We start from the raw sequence: 20350 nt of genomic DNA on the forward strand, positions 1-20350 counted from the left end.
GAGAGTGGGTCAAGATGTGCTCCACTTTAGAATTCAAATAGTCAAAGAATTTTACATAGTTGGTAGAGTTAGGTGAGAGATAAACAGCACAGATGTATTTAGTAATAGAATGACAGTGAAGTCTTAACCAGATGGTGGAAAATTCAGAAGAGTCAAGGTCGTGGGCACGAGAGCAAGTGATGTCGTTGCGCACGTAGGCGCAACATCCAGCTTTGGATTGAAATTTAGGATAGAGATAGTAGGAGGGAACAGAGTAGAGATTGCTGTCAGTAGCCTCAGAAACCTGTGTTTCGGTAAGGAAGAGAAGGTGAGGTTTAGAGGAGGAGAGATGATGTTCCACAGAATGAAAATTAGAGCGAAGACCGCGAATGTTGCAGAAATTGAGAAGAAAGAGGTTCGAGGAGTTATCAAGACACCTCTCGGAGCACATCTTGACCCACTCTCCCTTCGCTGAAATCTCCATCTTAGGAGATTTCAATGTTCACCACCAGCTTTGGCTTTCATCCTCTTTCACTGACCATCCTGGTGAACAAGCCTACAACTTTGCTATCCTCAACGACCTAGAGCAGTTGGTCCAGCACCCTACACGTATTCCCGACCGTCTTGGAGATCGGCCCAACATTCTAGACCTCTTCCTTACCTCAAACCCTTCTGCTTATTCTGTCAAACTGCTCTCTCCGTTGGGCTCCTCCGATCACAATCTTATTTCTGCATCCTGTCCTATCGCTCCTGTACACCCTCTGGACCCACCGAAGAGGCGATGCTTCTGGCATTTTGCTTCAGCTCGGTGGGACGACCTGAGGATGTACTTTTCCGATTTCCTGTGGAATGATTATTGCTTCCAGGATAGAGACCCCTCTGTGTGTGCTCAGCGCATCACAGAGGTGATTGTCTCTGGAATGGAGGCATACATTCCTCGTTCTTTCTCTACTCCTCACGCTAAACAGCCTTGGTTTAATCACGCTTGTTCTCGTGCTGTCAATGATAGAGAGGTAGCTCACAAAAGATACCAGAGCCTTCAAACTAATGCTAATTATGAACTTTACATTTCTGCCCGAAATCGTGCCAAATCTATTCTCCGACTAACCAAAAATTCTTTCATTAATAGAAAATGTCAAAACCTTGCTTTCTCTAACTTTTCCCGTGACTTCTGGCATCTAGCCAAAAACATCTCCTCCAACTTCACTTCTTCATCTTTCCCTCCACTCCTCAGTCCTGACGGCAACACTGCCGTCTCATCTATCTCAAAGGCTGAACTCTTCTCTCAAACTTTTTCTAAAAACTCCACTCTGGACGATTCTGGGCATATTCCTCCTACTCATCCCCCCTCTGACTCCTTTATACCTGTTATAAAGATTCTTCAAAATGATGTTTTCTATGCCCTCTCTGGCCTCAATCCTCAGAAGGCTTATGGACCTGATGGAGTGCCTCCTATTGTCCTTAAAAACTGTGCCTCCGTGCTGTCACCCTGCCTGGTCAAACTCTTTCGCCTCTGTCTGTCAACATCTACCTTTCCTTCTTGCTGGAAGTATGCCTTCATACAGCCTGTGCCTAAGAAGGGTGACCGCTCCAATCCCTCAAACTACCGTCCTATTGCTTTACTTTCTTGTCTATCTAAAGCTTTTGAATCAATCCTTAACCAGAAGATTCAAAAGCACCTTTCCACTTCTGACCTTCTATCTGATCGCCAGTATGGGTTCCGCAAGGGGCGTTCTACTGGTGATCTCCTAGCCTTCTTAACTGACTCTTGGTCATCCTCTCTTAGCCGTTTCGGTGAAACTTTTGCTATTGCGCTGGACATATCAAAAGCTTTTGATAGGGTCTGGCACAAATCTTTGCTTTCCAAACTACCCTCCTACGGTTTCTATCCTTCTCTTTGTACCTTTATCTCCAGTTTCCTCTCTGACCGTTCTATTTCTGCCGTGGTAGACGGTCACTGTTCTTCCCCTAAATCTATTAACAGTGGTGTCCCACAGGGTTCTGTCCTATCTCCCACTCTTTTTCTGTTGTTCATTGATGATCTTCTTTCCAAAACGAACTGTCCTATCCATTCCTACGCCGATGATTCCACTCTGCATTATTCAACTTCTTTTAATAGAAGACCCACCCTACAGGAACTTAACAACTCAAGGCTGGAGGCTGCAGAACGCTTAGCCTCAGACCTTACTATTATTTCCGATTGGGGTAAGAAGAACCTGGTGTCCTTCAACGCCTCAAAAACACAGTTTCTCCACCTAACCACTCGACACAATCTTCCAAACAACTATCCCCTATTCTTTGACAACACCCAGCTATCACCTTCCTCAACACTAAACATCCTCGGTCTATCCTTAACTCAAAATCTCAACTGGAAACTTCATATCTCATCTCTTACTAAATCAGCTTCCTCGAGGCTGGGCGTTCTGTACCGTCTCCGCCAGTTCTTCTCCCCTGCACAGTTGCTGTCCATATACAGGGGCCTTGTCCGCCCTCGTATGGAGTATGCATCTCATGTGTGGGGGGGCTCCACTCACACAGCTCTTCTGGACAGAGTGGAGGCTAAGGCTCTTCGTCTCATCAGCTCTCCTCCTCATACTGATAGTCTTCTACCTCTTAAATTCCGCCGCAATGTTGCCTCTCTTTCTATCTTCTATCGATATTTCCACGCTGACTGCTCTTCTGAACTTGCTAACTGCATGTCTCCCCCCCTCCCGTGGCCCCGCTGCACTCGACTTTCTACTCATGCTCATCCCTATACTGTCCAAACCCCTTATGCAAGAGTTAACCAGCATCTTCACTCTTTCATCCCTCACGCTGGTAAACTCTGGAACACTCTTCCTTCATCTGTATTTCCTCCTGCCTACGACTTAAACTCTTTCAAGAGGAGGGTATCAGGACACCTCTCCTCCCGAAACTGACCTATCTTTCGGCCACCTCTTTGGATTCTTTTTAGGAGCAGTGAGTAGCGGGCTTTTTTTTTATTAATGTTTGTTTTTTGTGTGCCCTTGAACTGTCTCCTTTGCTGTAAAAAAAATAAAAAAAAAATAAGGGATTTGGACAGTACAGGGATGAAGGAGTGATGATGCTGGTTAACTCTTGCATGAGGGATTTGGGCAGTATAGGGATGAAAGAATGAGGATGCTGGTTAACTCTTGCATGAGGGATTTGGACAGTATGGGGATGAAAGAATGAGGATGCTGGTTAACTCTTGCATGAGGGATTTGGACAGTACAGGGATGAAAGTGTGAAGATGCTGCTTAACTCTTGCATGAGGGATTTGGAGAGTACAGGGATGAAGGAATGAAGAGGCTGGTTAACTCTTGCATGAGGGATTTGGACAGTACAGGGATGAAGGAGTGAAGATGCTGGTTAACTCTTGCATGAGGGATTTGGACAGTACAGGGATGAAAGAGTGAAGATGCTGGTTAACTCTTGCATGAGGGATTTGGACAGTACAGGGATGAAAGAGTGAAGATGCTGGTTAACTCTTGCATAAGGGATTTGGACAGTACAGGGATGAAGGAGTGATGATGCTGGTTAACTCTTGCATGAGGGATTTGGGCAGTATGGGGATGAAAGAATGAGGATGCTGGTTAACTCTTGCATGAGGGATTTGGACAGTACAGGGATGAAAGAGTGAAGATGCTGGTTAACTCTTGCATAAGGGATTTGGACAGTACAGGGATGAAGGAGTGATGATGCTGGTTAACTCTTGCATGAGGGATTTGGACAGTATGGGGATGAAAGAATGAGGATGCTGGTTAACTCTTGAATGAGGGATTTGGACAGTACAGGGATGAAAGAATGAGGATACTGGTTAACTCTTGCATGAGGGATTTGGACAGTATGGGGATGAAAGAATGAGGATGCTGGTTAACTCTTGAATGAGGGATTTGGACAGTACAGGGATGAAAGAATGAGGATACTGGTTAACTCTTGCATGAGGAACTTGGACAGTATGGGGATGAAAGAATGAGGATGCTGGTTAACTCTTGCATAAGGGATTTGGACAGTACAGGGATGAAGGAGTGATGATGCTGGTTAACTCTTGCATGAGGGATTTGGACAGTATGTGGATGAAAGAATGAGGATGCTGGTTAACTCTTGCATAAGGGATTTGGACAGTACAGGGATGAAGGAGTGATGATGCTGGTTAACTCTTGCATGAGGGATTTGGACAGTATGTGGATGAAAGAATGAGGATGCTGGTTAACTCTTGAATGAGGGATTTGGACAGTACAGGGATGAAAGAATGAGGATACTGGTTAACTCTTGCATGAGGGATTTGGACAGTATGGGGATGAAAGAATGAGGATGCTGGTTAACTCTTGCATAAGGGATTTGGACATCATAGGGCTGGCACCTTTGGAGGCTGTAAAATGTTGTTTCTTTATTGATTTGTTTATTAATTGCAATTGAAACTTTTTGACTTAAGAAGGTTTATTAATTCACCATTGTGAGGTTTAATGATTCACCATTTTGTACATGTTTTGTATAAGTATTGCTACTAATTATTTAGCTTATAATTATTTATTTATCAATCCACCTAACTATCTATTTATCTGTCTACTACTACAACTACTACTACTACTACCATGAGAATCAGCACCCTCACTATACTACTACTACTACTACTACTACTACTACTACTACTACCACCACTACCACTACCACTACTAACTTCCTCTGGCTTGCAGGATATGTGACAAAGAAGAAGCAGAAGAAGAAGGCTCCGATCACAAGGAAGAAATTCTGTAGCCCTGCTGGACGTCATTGGAGTAGGTAATGCTGATTAATTTTTCTTTTAATTATTTATTTATTGATTTATTGATTCATTTTACTGCGGCTTTAACAGTGAGGAAAAGCACGTGGGCATATTCAGGCAGACACATGCCGCCTCATTTCACCCTTTCATACCTTCACTTCTACTCACCTCACGTGACTAAATGAAGTACCATTGTAAAGTACACACCCTTAACTGTCCTTTTATGTTAATTTGAAGGCTATATGACCATTGCTAGAGTGAGTACAGAATAGTGAAGTAGGATCACTGAAAACAGATTAATATAGACAGTTTTCCACCCCTAGTGGACTTCCCTTCTATGATTTAGTAATAAAAAGCATAACTTTTATACAGTTTATGTGAAACACACCCAATAAATCTTAACTTCCGGGCCTTCTTGATGCCCTTGATGGGTGCTGAGGTCAAAGGGCCCCCATCTTGTGGATGAAATTCACCGTGAGAAGAGGTGGGATGTCTAACGGGCATCTTCTCAAAGCTAGCACAAGGCGTACACTGAATAATAATTAGTTAAGGAAGCATGGCGAGGTATTAATCCCTTCCCGGCGGGGGATCTATATATAGATGTTTCGAAATTGGGACTTTTTGTTGGCGCGTCTATATATAGACGTTTGCTTTCATTTGCCCACACTAGATTGTAGCATGGTCTATATACAGACGATTCCTTACTACTGACAAAGTTAACAAAAGAAGTCGTTATTTGACATCTCAAACCCCCTGACACTTACCAACATTGCCTCAAGGACAGTCACCGCTTGTGCCTTGTCGGTGGTGGACGTACAACAGCTAACACTGGGAATTTTTGCATATTTTTCTATTTTCTTTTATTATTAGTGTATCGAGTCAGGGAGAAAGAGACCTGTTAAGCTGGAAGAAATGACTTCTTTGGTAGCTGAGGATATAGATGCTGATTTTTTGGATGATTTTGATGATTCTGACTCATGTACTGTCAGTGATTACACTCTAAGCCTTCATATAAATATATCAATATACATATAACCAATCAAGCTTAAATAACATCTATATATAGATTCAAATGTTTGTTCAGTTTTGCGGCAGAGTCTATATATAAATGTCAATCTGGAATGCCCACTTGGGGGAATCTATATATACATGTATGGATGAAAATCAACAGCGTCTATACATAGACCATTTTTTTTTTGGCAGTACATACGTCTGCCCTGCCGCGGGGAAGGGGTTAAAGTAAATTTGATGGCATGCTAAGTCAAAAAATGCCTTGTCGACTATTGTCCACACCCGCGGTTTGAGCCCAGGCACCAGCTGTGACCCACTTTTGTCCACACCCGCGGTTTGAGCCCAGGCACCAGCTGTGACCCACTTTTGTCCACACCCGAGGTTTGAGCCCAGGCACCAGCTGTGACCCACTTTTGTCCACACCCGCGGTTTGAGCCCAGGCACCAGCTGTGACCCACTTTTGTCCACACCCGCGGTTTGAGCCCAGGCACCAGCTGTGACCCACTTTTGTCCACACCCGCGGTTTGAGCCCAGGCACCAGCTGTGACCCACTTTTGTCCACACCCGCGGTTTGAGCCCAGGCACCAGCTGTGACCCACTTTGTCCACACCCGCGGTTTGAGCCCAGGCACCAGCTGTCACCCACTATTGTCCACACCGCAGTTTGAGCCCAGGCACCAGCTGTCACCCACTATTGTCCACACCTGCTGTTTGAGCCCAGGCACCAGCTGTCACCCACTATTGTCCACTCCCTCGGTTTGAGCCCAGGCACCAGCTGTCACCCACTATTGTCCACACCCGCGGTTTGAGCCCAGGCACCAGCTGTGACCCACTTTTGTCCACACCCGCGGTTTGAGCCCAGGCACCAGCTGTCACCCACTATTGTCCACACCCGCAGTTTGAGCCCAGGCACCAGCTGTCACCCACTATTGTCCACACCCGCTGTTTGAGCCCAGGCACCAGCTGTCACCCACTATTGTCCACACCCGCGGTTTGAGCCCAGGCACCAGCTGTCACCCACTATTGTCCACACCCACGGTTTGAGCCCAGGCACCAGCTGTGACCCACTATTGTCCACACCCGCGGTTTGAGCCCAGGCACCAGCTGTGACCCACTATTGTCCACACCCGCGGTTTGAGCCCAGGCACCAGCTGTGACCCACTATTGTCCACACCCGCGGTTTGAGCCCAGGCACCAGCTGTGACCCACTATTGTCCACACCCGCGGTTTGAGCCCAGGCACCAGCTGTGACCCACAATTGGCCACACCTCCGGTATGAGCACAGGCACCAGCTGTGACCCACTGTGTCCACACCCCCGGTTTGAGCCCAGGCACCAGCTGTGACCCACTATTGTCCACACCCGCGGTTTGAGCCCAGGCACCAGCTGTGACCCACTATTGTCCACACCCGCGGTTTGAGCCCAGGCACCAGCTGTGACCCACTATTGTCCACACCCACGGTTTGAGCCCAGGCACCAGCTGTGACCCACTATTGTCCACACCCGCGGTTTGAGCCCAGGCACCAGCTGTGACCCACTATTGTCCACACCCGCGCTGTAAGGGTTGAGGCCACAGAGGGGAGGGCATCGCGAGCCACTACCTACACAACTACTACTACTACTACAACTACTACTACTACTGTTACCAAGAAGTTTCATTTTATAATCATCAACATTGATAGTAACATCATGCCTTATTCTATTGCCCCATGCAGTGTGTGTGTGTGTGTGTGTGTGTGTGTGTGTGTGTGTGTGTGTGTGTGTGTGTTTGCCTATATAAAAGACATCATCAGGTTTCCATGGTTACTCCTCCTCCTACTACTACTACTACTACTACTACTACTACTACTACTACTGCTACTACTTTGGTTATGAAAATTGCTACCGCCCACCGAGCTGCTGCCCCAGGAATTTCAGCAATGCCATGGTGGCCCTGAGTCACCTGCTGGACTCCTTACCCATCCCAACACCTGATATTATCCTCACTGGGGACTTCAACTTCCCCTTCTTAAAGTGGTCTGAAGGGATTTTAACTGGGAGCACGCTTGCCGATAAGTCTCAGGCAGAATTACTCCTAGATATAACAAACTCTGCTTTCCTTATTCAGGTTATAACTGATCCAACCAGGGGCAACAACATCCTTGACCTGCTCTTCACAAACAATAGTGATGCAGTGAATAGCATTGCTGCCGAGAAAACTATCTTCTCTGACCACAGGCTTCTCAGGATACACACAAACTACAAGATATCAACACTACCCCCTGAAGTGACCAGACCTATAGAAAAGACCCCTTTCTCTAGTCTCAACTTCTTCAGCAGTGAAGTAAATTGGGACCTCATAAATGCTCATCTAAGGGACACTGACTGGGAGGCAGTATTGCAGGACGGTGACCCTGAAACTATGGTAGACAGCCTGCTCACTACCATCCTAAGAGCTTGCGAAGGCAATGTCCCAGTGAAGAGAAGGCAAGGTTCCAGGAGAAGTGACATACCAAGGGAGCGGAAAATACTGATGAGGAGACGGGCCACCTTAAATCAGCGCATGCTTAAAACATCAAACGACTGTCAAAAGAGCTCGCTTCAAGCCAAAATCTCTGCCGTCGAAAAAGAAATCAGAGAATCTCACGAAAAGCAGCGAGACTGGGAAGAAAATCAGGCAGTCAAAAACATAAAGGTCAACCCCAAATTCTTTTTCAAGTACTGCAAAAAGTTTTCTAAAACACATGCCAGAGTTGGGCCACTTAAAGCAGAAAATGGGGAAATGTCAAGAAATCCCCAAGAAACATGTCACATCCTGTCCCAGCAGTACACGACAGTCTTCTCACAGCCACAAACTACAAAGATCATACACAACCCCAGTGAGTTCTTCACGGACTGCAGCCAGACCCACCATAACCTTGCAAATGTTACATTCACCACAGCTGACATTCAGAGAGCCATCAGCGAATTTAAGATGAACTCTGCTGCTGGTCCTGACGGTGTGCCATCCATCCTCCTCCTGAAATGCAAAGAGGCACTGGCAAGCCCCCTCTACAAGCTCTGGCGCCAATCTCTGGACACAGGCATCATTCCGCCCACACTAAAAAGGGCAGTAATCTCTCCAATCCACAAGGGGGGAGACAGAAGCCAGGCAAAAAACTACAGACCTGTGGCCCTCACCTCCCATATAGTAAAGATATTTGAAAAAATAATTAGGGATACCATCATGGCTTACTTAGAGGATAATGAGCTCATGAGCAGCTCCCAGCATGGGTTCCGCAAGGGAAGATCGTGCCTCTCCAACCTGCTGGCCCACTACGACTGGCTGCTCCAAGGACTTGCTGAAGGAGGTAATGTGGACGTCGTGTACCTGGATTTCTCCAAGGCCTTCGATCGGGTCGATCATGGCATCCTCCTTCACAAGCTGAAGGCCATGGGGATAACGGGTGAGCTGGGTGTGTGGCTGCACAGCTTCCTCACACACAGGACACAGGCAGTCGCTGTCGATGGCCACATATCACAGCAAGAAAAGGTTGTCAGTGGCGTCCCCCAGGGTTCAGTCCTCGGCCCCCTGCTTTTCCTGGTCCTGATGGCTGACATAGAGGAAGTGGTCGACAGCTCCTTTCTGTCTTCCTTTGCGGATGATACCACCCTCAGCCACAGGATTAGAGAGGAAAGTGACACTTTTAAACTACAGACAAACATACAAAAGATCTTTGAATGGGCAGAAACAAACAATATGAAATTCAACGAGGAAAAATTTGAACTCCTGAGACTAGGGCCCAACACTGAGCTAAAAGACTCCACCAACCTATATTCAGGGGGACAGACAGTGATTCAACCAAGCCGGGTCGTTAAGTGTCTTGGTGTCCACATGAACAACGATGCCACCTTCCAGCACCACATCAAGGAAACAACCAGCAAAGCCAGGCTGGGTCCTCCGAACCTTTAGGTCAAGGGAACAGGAGGTCATGCTGGCACTGTGGAAGGCACTCATACAGCCAGTACTCGACTACTGCAGCCAGCTCTGGTCACCCCACAAAAAGGGTGACATACAAGAGCTGGAGTCGGTACAGAGGGCCTTCACCAGGACAATTAAAGGCATGAAGGGCCTCAATTACTGGCAACGCCTACAAAAGCTGGGGCTATACTCTCAACAGAGAAGAAGGGAGAGATATGGGGCCATATATGTGTGGAAGGTATTGGAGCAGCAAGTGCCTGATCCCACCCCAGAGCTACTCAAAGCCAAAACAAGCGAGCGTACCGGTCGCTTATGCGAGAGACGGGCCCTCCCTTCAACAGCACCAGGGAGAATAAAGAATCTCCTCGCCTCCAGCCTCTCACACAGTGGTCCTAGGCTCTTCAATGTGCTCCCTAGACACGTCAGAGACACCACGGGCTGCTCGGTCGCCAGATTCAAAAAAGGACTGGACAACTTCCTGCAAACGCTGGCAGACGAGCCTCCTGTTCCAGGCTACACGGCTTACTGCAGGGCAGCCTCAAATTCTGTGCCGGACCAAATAGCTCTCCTAAGGGAGGACTCTCGGGCCGGCTGCAGCGGTGGTCCACCACAGCTGTGAGGAATACCCTCTAGATTCAACCAATTGACCAATTGACAATTGTGATTCCAGGCGTTCGAGTGTAATTGTTTGTAATGAACCTTGCCGCCTTGGTGTTGATTTGTTCTAGCCTGTCAGTGTTTCTGTGTGTGTAAGGATCCCACACTGTGGAGCAGTATTCCAGTGTTGGTCTCACAAGTGTGTCATAAGCTATGTGTTTAATGTCAGGTGTGCAGTTATGTAAATTCCTCCTCAGGAACCCCATTGTTCTGTTGGCTGTGGCACTGATATGGTCTATGTGGGTGTTGAATTTCAAGTTAGTTGAGAGATGGATACCAAGGTACTTGTGTATGTGAACTGATTCTAAATCTGACTTATGGAGAGTGTAAGTGTGATGGATTGGGTTGTGCGCTCTGGTGAATCTTAAAAGTTTGCATTTGTCTGGTTGGAAGTGCATCTGCCAGGTGCGTTCCCACCGCTCGAGGGCGTCCAAGTCGTTTTGTTGTAGTCTGCAGTCGTAAGTAGTCTTTACTGCTCTAAACAGTAAACTATCGTCGGCAAAAAGTCTAGTGGAAGAGTTAGGTATTGACAGTGGAAGATCGTTAATATACAGAAGGAAAAGAAGGGGGCCTAGAATGGTGCCTTGAAGGACATCTGAAGAAACAGGGACAGTGTCAGATGAAGATCCATCAAGAAGAACAAGTTGAGTCCTGTTAGTAAGAAATGCAGTGATCCAGTGAAGAATAGGTCCTGAAATACCGTAGTATTTCAATTTTAATGTCAGTCTTTTGTGCGGAACTTTGTCGAAGGCTTTGGCAAAATCTAAAACAATAGTGTCAACTTGTTTAATGTCACGTCGGTCAAGTAGCCTCGTAATGTCGTGATATGTAGCAATGAGTTGTGATTCACATGAGCGTTTAGGTCGAAAGCCGTGTTGTGAGTCAGTAAGGATGTTGTTTGCGTCAAGGTGATTCATTATGTGTTTGTGTATTATGTGTTCGAAAATTTTACATGGAATCGATGTTAGTGAGATGGGGCGATAATTGGCTGGGTCAGTTTGGTCACCTGTCTTGAATAAAGGATTAATATTTGCCAAGAGCCAGTCAGAGGGTAATGAGGTGGATGATAGTGACTGGGTGAATATGGCCTGAAGGATGTGGGCAAAGGATTTAAGAATGAAGGCGGGAATGTTATCGGGGCAAGTGGATTTGGTTGTGTCGAGTCCTTCCAGTAATTTCTGTATTCTGTTGGTCGTGATGTCGAGGGGGGCTATGGGGGGGAAGGGGCTGTGTGGCATGTTTGGTGTAAGGAATTTCCCTACATCTAGGGTATTTTTCAACCACCCATAACTCAAAAACTATGTGTTTGCGACGCATTCCATGTTAACCACCGCATTCCCCGCAGTCCCTAAGGCCCCCGAGCCAATTTTGGTTGAAAGGGGTGAGTACAGGCATACACTAGAACAATACTGAAATGGAGGAAAGAGATGGAGAGAAAGGGAGGAATGAAATAGGGAGAGAACATTGGAGGAAATAGGGAGAGAGAAAGTTGGAGATAAATTTTACAAGGCGATGGTGGTGATGACGGTGGTGGCAGTGGTGATGGTAGTGGTGGTGGTGGTAGTAGAGGTAATGGTGGTGATGGCAGTGATGATGGTGGTGACAGTGGCAATGGTGGTGGTGGTGACAGTGGTGATTGTGGTGACTGGTGATGGTGACAGTGGTAGTAGTGATGGTGTATAATGAGTTGACATGAGCCCTGATCTGTCAAGCCACCAAACTGTCATTAATAACCATTTGTTCTCTTGCTGTCAAAATGTCGGGCACCTGTCAAATGTCAGGTGTTAGGTCAGGTCACAGTCCACTTGGGTTTCCGCAGTGTGGCATGACTAGTAAATTTCACCTCAATTGACAGCGGTGGTGATAGGTTAGATTCGGTTATTTCTATTCCATTCTATTCTATTTCTATTTCTATTTCTATTATATTTCTAGGTTATATTATTTCTGGCATCACTAGGGGACTATTGAAGAAAGGGTAGCCCAAGAATTTTGACAATTATCCTTAACTACTTAACTGCATGGGTGTTATTCCAGAAATCAGATTTGGTTAGGTCACTGTTCGCAGGTCAGGTATTGGTCAGGTCACAGTCCACCTGGGTTTCTGCAGCGTGGCATGTCCCTAGTAGACTCATTTTTAGTTAAGCTGTGAGACCGTCCGCAGTGAATGTGGTCAGCGGCCATGCATGTCCACTCCACCAATTCCACCTCCATTGACAGTGGCAGCGGTGATAGGTTAGAATATTTCTCTTATCATGAGGGGATTATTGAAGAAAGGGTAGCCTAATTATTTTGACATTTATCCCTAACTATTTGGGTGTTATTCCAGAAATCAGCTTTGGTTAGGTTATATTAATTGGTCTTTTTTATTCACCTTTTCTGTTATTTTGAGCACTTTACCATTAAACATTTTATTTACTCAGTGGTTAGGTTAGATTTGGTCAGGTTACCGTGGTAAAAATGGGGCAGGCTCTGCGCTGCTCCGTTGTCACTGGTAGTTGGTGGGTGTATTTCTGGAGTTTTACCTGTAATATGAAGGTGATAACTCTCACTATATATTGATATTAATTTTTACCATATACATATCGTTAAATTTAATGGGGACTAGGTGGCAAGCCCATACCTCTGCCTGCTAAATTTTCGACTGGCTCCGGCCAGTGATTTTTTATTTTTTATGATATTGAAGCAAGGGCAGCCAGCCCCCCCTTGGCATGTTAATACCTACAATATGAATTATTTTTTGGTCCCTGAATGCAGTGCAGTAACAAGGGAGTTCTGGAAAATAGAAGGGGGGTTGAGGGGGACGAAGCCCCCCCCCGCTAGATAGGTTATGTCAGGTTAGTGTAAATTTATTCAGCACGCAGTTTTGGGCAGCGGAAGTTGATCATTTAGTGATTTCCGGAACAAAATAATGTCTCCATAATAAACAACATCATATTTTGTCCAAAAATAATCAGTCACTGCCTTGAACTTAGTAGGCGACACACTTGTTAATAATTCCCTTATTTTATGTTAGTTTTTGATCGTTGTAAAATTTATCTCCAACTTTCTCTCTCCCTATTTCCTCCAATGTTCTCTCCTTATTTCATTCCTCCCTTTCTCTCCATCTCTTTCCTCCGTTTCAGTATTGTTCTAGTGCAGTGCTGTCCAAACTTTTCGCCTATTGTACCCTTTATTACCTTCTCCTACTGTTACGTACCCCTATGGCTGATTAAACTCAGTTATACTATATTATGTTTATATTATATTATATTTAGGTACACGTACATTACGCGTCATTCCTAGGTACCCATCCCTCCCTCTCTCTTTTCCTTCACAGAACATGGGAAGTTTCTGGTATGTGTGTGTGTGTGTGTGTGTGTGTGTGTGTGTGTGTGTGTTCATCGTCTTTTCACGTACCCTTTTGATCTATGCTTCGGACCCCCAGGGGTACACGGACCCCAGTTTGGACAACACTGTTCTAGTGTATGCCCGTACTCACCCCTTTCAACCAAAATTGGCTTGGAGGCCTTTGGGACTGCAGGGAATGTGGTGGTAAACATGAAATGCGTTGCAAACACAGTTTTTGAGTTATGGGTGGTTGAAAAATACCCTAGATGTAGGGAAATTCCTTACATTAACCTAGATGTACGGAGATTCCATACATTCTGCAATTTTTTACCACATACGGAAACCATGCAATTTCACTCACTCTCCATAGCAGAGGGGAGGTTGATGGGGGCAAAGCCCTGACGTTAGAAGGTTATGTAAAATTAGGTTGGAGTAGTTTAAGTATGTTCAAGGGATTTTTTGCCACGTACAGAAACCACGCAATTTTACTCAGTCTCCTTAGCAGGGGGTGGGGAATCGAAGGGGGTGAGTCGAGGTTATGTTATGTAAAGTTAGGATGGAGTAGTTTAAATATATTGGACACACGGTGTGAGCCGTGGGAAATAAGCAGCGCGGGATGGGAAGTTTCTGTAAACTTTCGGGAGTAGGGAATTTTCCCCATTTTAGGGAGGGGGAAGCGGACCTTGTAAAGAATTACCTACATTAGTTTAGGTTATGATACGTTAGATTGGGTACTTTATGCTTTTCCCTACATGTACGTATGAGTGTTGCTAGATTGGGCGAAGAGTATATATAGCGTATTGGTCTACTTTTCGAGGCTGCATGTGACTTTTTGGACAACCTCCCACTAATTTGCCTACCTTGTCTTGAAAGACACTATTAAGGTAGTACTTATGAAGCATCAAAACGGTAAGTCATTTTCGTCATAAGAATCTTGCAACCATGTCATATACGATTATGTATTCACTGACTTGTATCATGAACGTGTGAAACAGGTTCAAATGCAGGTTACTTGTGTTTGAAAATTTTCCATTCAAATTCAGGTTATTAATTTGGTTTCTTTTTTGGTCCCTGAATACAGTGCTGTAACAAGGGACTTTTGGAAAATAGAAGGGGGGTCGAGGGGGACTAAGCCCCCCTATTAGGTAGGTTATGTCAGGCTAGTTTAAATTTATCCGACACTTGGTGTGGGGGGCGGAAATATGCAGCGTGGGACGGATGAAGTGGAAGTTGATTATTTAGTGATTTCTGGAAAAAATACTCTCCATGATAAACAACATCATATTTTGTCCAGAAATAATCAGTCACCATCTTGAAATTAGCAGGCGACACTCTTGTTGATGGTTCCCTCATATATATGTTAGATTTTGATGTCTTTGAAATTTATCTCCAACTTTCTCTCTCCCTATTTCTTTCCTCTAATGTTCTCTCCCTATTTCATTAATCCCTTTCTCTCCTTCCTCCAATTCTGGTGACAAAACTTTTTATTTATTTATTTTTTTTGTTAGCTTTTGAGGCTTGTAAAACTACTGTGACATATTTCTTGCAAATCACTACTTTTTGTCCCCCTATTCCTCTCCTCTTTCAATCAACGGGGGCATACACTGGGGGTGCATTGCCTCACCCACCCCATGATGCCCACCCCAGGGTTTCCTCCAGGCAAGTCCCCCATGCAGGCCACCTTCCTCCCCATCCCAAGCACCTCACGGCAGGGTCTGTTGACGTGCTCGAGCCCTGAACTCTGTGGGCATCTCCTCGGCCTCCTATCCTTCCATAAATTAGTGATTGCCGCATAAAATAAAAAATTCCATTAATATCAAATAAATGAAAACTCCCCATAAATCAAAGTTTGTAGCTCATGCTTTGTGGAAATGCTGGGCCAGTCCTACAGTCCAGTGCAGCAAGGTTATAATGAGACCCCAACCAAACACAGAGTAAAATAGGATGTAGAAATAAAATGTAATATATAGAACAGAAATATAACACAATGGCTGAAAATAAAAATTAAAATTAACTAATGTAACCTGACCATCCCTTGCTGTCATAATGGTGCTGGGTTCCCACTACTCTGTCTTTACTGCCCTCAGCGCTCTGGTGATATTTTCTGTCCTTTCAGCCGCTGTACCTGTCCACAGCTGGTAGCCTGAGAGTGACTTATCCGGGAACTTGTCACGGTGATTTCCGCGCCCCAGCATGACACAGAAGGATGGCATTTGGGCAAAAAGTCTGTCTTTCAGTATTAACGGTGAGGTTCATTGGTCCAGTTCAAGGGTAACAAAAAGAAAATAATGAAAGAAAAAGCCTGCTACTCACTGCTCCCACAAAAGAATCAAGAGGCTGAAAGATAGGTCAATTTCAAGAGGAGAAGTGTCCTGATACCCTCCTCTTGATTGCTATAACACAGTGTTCTACAAAGGTTTCAAATGTCTTTTTGGGTGTGTTGTGCCAGGCGGTGTGTTGTGTGAAGCTTAGTGTTTCCCTTGTTACAGGTGGTGGTGGACGGCAAACATTGTGGAAGCAGTCCTCTGAGTCGTGGGGAGGACGCCGCCACAACAGACTGGTAAATGCTGCTGTTCACACTAACCCACACATGTTTTCAGTGCATACTAACACCATTGAGGAGACTGTCTGGCAGGATCTTATTTATTGGCAAGTTATGAGTATTTTTCAACTTATGTGTCCTAGCTGTGTTGTAATAATCAGTCAAGTTTGGGGTCACTTGACAAGTAATAGTTTTCATGAAAAACATTATTTATAAAGAAGACATTTAATTTGGAAGTTCTCTTTGCACCCACTTCACTTGAAAAAAATTATCAACTCTCTGTAATTCTTCAGTGTTGTTGTGTGTGTGTGTGTGTGTGTGTGTGTGTGTGTGTGTGTGGTTCTGAGTGGTGGATATTGAGGTCACCTTGTGGGTAGGTGTTGGGTGGTGGAGCTTTGCTTAACATGTAGTATAGGCACTCAACATTTACTACTACAGCTCATGAGTTACTGATCTGACTATGATGTTCACATAAAAAATGTAGCTGTGTTTGTCATTCCTGTCAGTGGTGACTTGATGTGTTGTTTCATCTTCCTAGTGGCAGTAATGTGCCCAGCACGTAGTAGTGTGTTGCTGTGCTGTTTTGAACACACAATTCCTTTTTAGGGATGACACTGCCGCCAGCACCTCCTCCCCTTCCTCCCTGCCCAGCCACCACCAGAGAGGCTTTACTCCAGAAGGCACTGGAGGTATGCAAGAACATTGCTGCTGCTGCTGCTGCTGGATACATACAGTTATTAACAATACAAAGTAAGAAGCCTTGCATACCAGTGGCAGGATGTGGTAACACTGAGTGCAGGCCGTCATGTGATTCCCAACGCACTTTTTTTTTATTTTTTTTTTTATGTCTTTCTGCCTATTGCACCGGTAGGCATGCTAGAGGGGCCTGGATGGTATTCGGCCCCAGCCCGTCATGGCGCAGGCAAGTGTTTATAGTGGCGCCATCTTCTCTTGGCTCGTGCAGCCCCCCGGAACTCGTTCTTGATTCTTGGATGGCTTCCTCTAGAGTCCGGGTTGATGGGTGGTCTTCAGGACAGCATGTGGGTAGTTTTAAGCCACTCGGCGGTGACTGAAAAATCCCAGGTGGTAGCGTGGGGATTCAAACCCGTGTCGTCCATCACGTGGTGAATGTGGGCCCAACACAAAACCACTTCAGCCACCGCCTACCCATAAATTACCATATCCTCACAAATGACACAGCCTCGTACCCTTGCACATTATTGTCCCAAGAAGTGTCCATCATTTCCTAATGGACCCCAGTGTAAGACATTTTCTACATACTAGCGAGCTTATTCACTACGAAGGCCAGATGTGAAAATGATGGAGTAAGTGGTGGTGGTGGTGGGCTGGAGGTTGCTGAAAACAACCCATTGATGAGTACAATACTTGCTGTATTTTCCCTTGTACTATTTTAGAGATTATCGTTCAGCCAAAAAATTCAATTTACCGTTACTTTTAAAGACCAGTGACTTTTTCATTAAGAGACATGACTGTACAAGGCAGCTCCTGTGAACCTAACCCCACCTAAAATCACTGTCCAGGAATTTATTTGTTTTTAATGTGACTGTAGTATTACCACTCACCACATGACTGCCTGGCCTGTTCCACTCATCCACCACTCTGTTAGTATTGGCACTCACTCACCACACGACTGCCAGGCCTGTTCCACTCATCCACCAGTCTGTTAGTATTGGCACTCACTCAGCACATGACTGCCAGGCCTGTTCCACTCACCCACCACTCTGTTAGTATTGGCACTCACTCACCACATGACTGCCTGGCCTGTTCCACTCATCCACCACCCTGTTAGTATTGGCACTCACTCAGCACATGACTGCCAGGCCTGTTCCACTCATCCACCAGTCTGTTAGTATTGGCAGTCACTCAGCACATGACTGCCAGGCCTGTTCCACTCATCCACCACCCTGTTAGTATTGGCACTCACTCACCACATGACTGCCAGGCCTGTTCCACTCATCCAGCACTCTGTTAGTATTGGCACTCACTCACCACATGACTGCCAGGCCTGTTCCACACATCCACCACTCTGTTAGTATTGGCACTCACTCACCACATGACTGCCAGGCCTGTTCCACTCATCCACCACTCTGTTAGTAAACCAATTCTTGCCTGTGTCCTTGTTGAATCTGAAGTTAAGTTTAAACCCATTACAGGTAACTCGAGATTTACGCGAGTATTGTGTCCTTGAAGAGGTGGCGTAAATCAAAAACAATGTAAATCAAACAAGAGGTAGGTTTGTACCTTTATTGCCTACTGTATCACTCTGACTCCTCTCCCTCTCGTGGTTCCTCCTCTGGCTGCCCTTCCCCTCGTGGTAGCACAGCAGCGAGGGTGTTGTTGTTGTTGTTGAGTAGCGTGGCAGCATGGGTACTGTATTGTTGTTCAAGTGGCGCGCGGGAAGAACTGAACTCAGCTGTGTGGCCGTGTGAGTCCAGTTGCGTGAGACATCTGGTGGCCACTCCATAAAATATTGCGTATAAGTGGAAAAAAACGTGTAAACTAAACATTTATTTGGATTTTGGACCCCGCGTTATTTCAAAAACGCGTTAACCAAACTCGCGTAAATCAAGAGTTACCTGTACTATGTGTCCTACCCGGTTCTCTTACCATCAAAACCTTGTTAATATCCCCCTTACTAAAGCCCTTCATGCTGTTATAAGATCCACCCTTTATTACAGCCACTGGACCCACCACCCATCGGCAAGTGTTCCAGGAGGCAAGAAGGAGTGACTCTACACCATGGAACTTTGACAGACCTCCTCCTCCTGTCTTCAAGTCTGGCCAAGTAAGTGTGTGTGTGTGTTTCTAAAGGAGTGACTAAAAACTCTCTCTCTCTCTCTCTCTCTCTCTCTCCTTCCCCATCAGTGAACTGTTAAAAAATCTTCTCTTCCTCCTTTTTCTTTGTCTTTTTCTTCTTCTTCTCCTCCTCTTTTCTTCTTTTTCTTCTTCTTCTTCCTCTTCTTCTTCTTCTCCTCCTCCTCCTCTTCTTCTACTTCTTCTTCTTCCTTTCTTCCTCTTCCTCCTTCTTCTTCATCTTCTTTTTCTTCTTCTCATCCTCCTCCTCTTCTTCTTCTTCTTCTTCTTCTTCTTCTTCTTCTTCTTCTCTTCCTCCTCCTTTTCCTTCTTCTTCTCTTCCTCTTCCTCCTTCTTTTCCTTCTTCTTCTCTTCCTTCTTCTCTTCCTCCTCCTCTTCCTTCTTCTTCCTTCCTTCTTTTTCTCCTCCTCCTCTTCCTTCTTCTTCCTTCTTCTTTTTTCTCCTCCTCCTCCTCCTCCTCTTTCCTTCATCTCTACACTGTCCAAATCCCTTATGCAAGAGTTAACCAGCATCAGCATCATTAACGGGCAACGAAAATGATCCCTTCCTTGCGCAACAAATCCTACGAAGAAAGGCTTTCTACCCTTAACATGTTCTCTCTTGAGAAACGTCGCCTCCGAGGAAAACTGATCGAATGTTTTAAAATACTTAATGGTTTCACAAATGTAGACAGATCAACATTGTTTATGATCGATGACACTTTGCGCACGAGGAACAATGGCGTAAAACTCAGATGTAGACAAGTAAATTCAGACTGCACCAAATTTTTCTTCACCAACGTTGTAGTGCGAGAATGGAATAAGCTTCCACCGTCAGTGGTCCAGTGTAACACGATTGACTCCTTCAAAAATAAGCTCGACCGTCACTTCCTTCAACTTAATATCAACTAGAGTAGAAATGCAACGTTTTGGAGTCTTCTGATTAATGTAAAATCACTTAGGTTTAAGGACAGACCACCAAGTCTGGACCATGGGGTCTGTGTGGTCTGATTTTCTATGTAAATCTATGTAAATCTTCACTCTTTCATCCCTCACGCTGGTAAACTCGTGAACAATCTTCTTTGGTCTGTATTTCCTCCTGCCTGTGACTTGAACTCTTTCAGGAGGAGAGTATCAGGCCACCTCTCCCCCTGAAACTGACCTCTCTTTTGGCCACAACCCTTCCATCGGGGCAGTGTTAGCAGTAGGCTTTTTTTCTCATTATTGGTATTTTTTCTCCCTTGGACTGCTTCCTTTACATTAAAACCAATACACATGCCTAAGCCCACCTGTAAAGAGATGCAATTTGACCCTGTAC

At 45.3% G+C, this 20350-nt stretch overlaps 1 protein-coding gene across 15 annotated transcripts in view; it reads left to right on the forward strand.

Annotated features, from left to right (window-relative positions):
• Window positions 1-20350, forward strand: part of LOC126991301 (uncharacterized) — a 45625-nt gene that overhangs the window by 15723 nt on the left and 9552 nt on the right. For 3 of the 15 annotated variants that reach the window (XR_007745382.1, XR_007745383.1, XR_007745381.1), the window contains 5 exons: window positions 4677-4761; window positions 15794-15922; window positions 16167-16237; window positions 16826-16969; window positions 18919-19025. The exons of 2 other annotated variants lie outside the window; for them this stretch is intronic. Coding sequence is in view for 5 of the 13 variants with exons in the window: in XM_050850078.1 (XP_050706035.1) it covers window positions 15884-15922; window positions 16167-16237; window positions 16826-16908; window positions 18919-19025 (300 nt within the window). In the remaining 8 variants the exon portion in view is untranslated. The remainder of the gene's footprint in view (window positions 1-4676; window positions 4762-15793; window positions 15923-16166; window positions 16238-16825; window positions 16970-18918; window positions 19026-20350) is intronic. 10 more of the 15 variants (XM_050850078.1, XM_050850081.1, XR_007745390.1 and 7 more) reach the window with 6 other exon arrangements.

The sequence above is a fragment of the Eriocheir sinensis genome, unplaced genomic scaffold (assembly GCF_024679095.1).
Source record: "Eriocheir sinensis breed Jianghai 21 unplaced genomic scaffold, ASM2467909v1 Scaffold258, whole genome shotgun sequence".
Lineage (NCBI taxonomy): Eukaryota > Metazoa > Arthropoda > Malacostraca > Decapoda > Varunidae > Eriocheir > Eriocheir sinensis.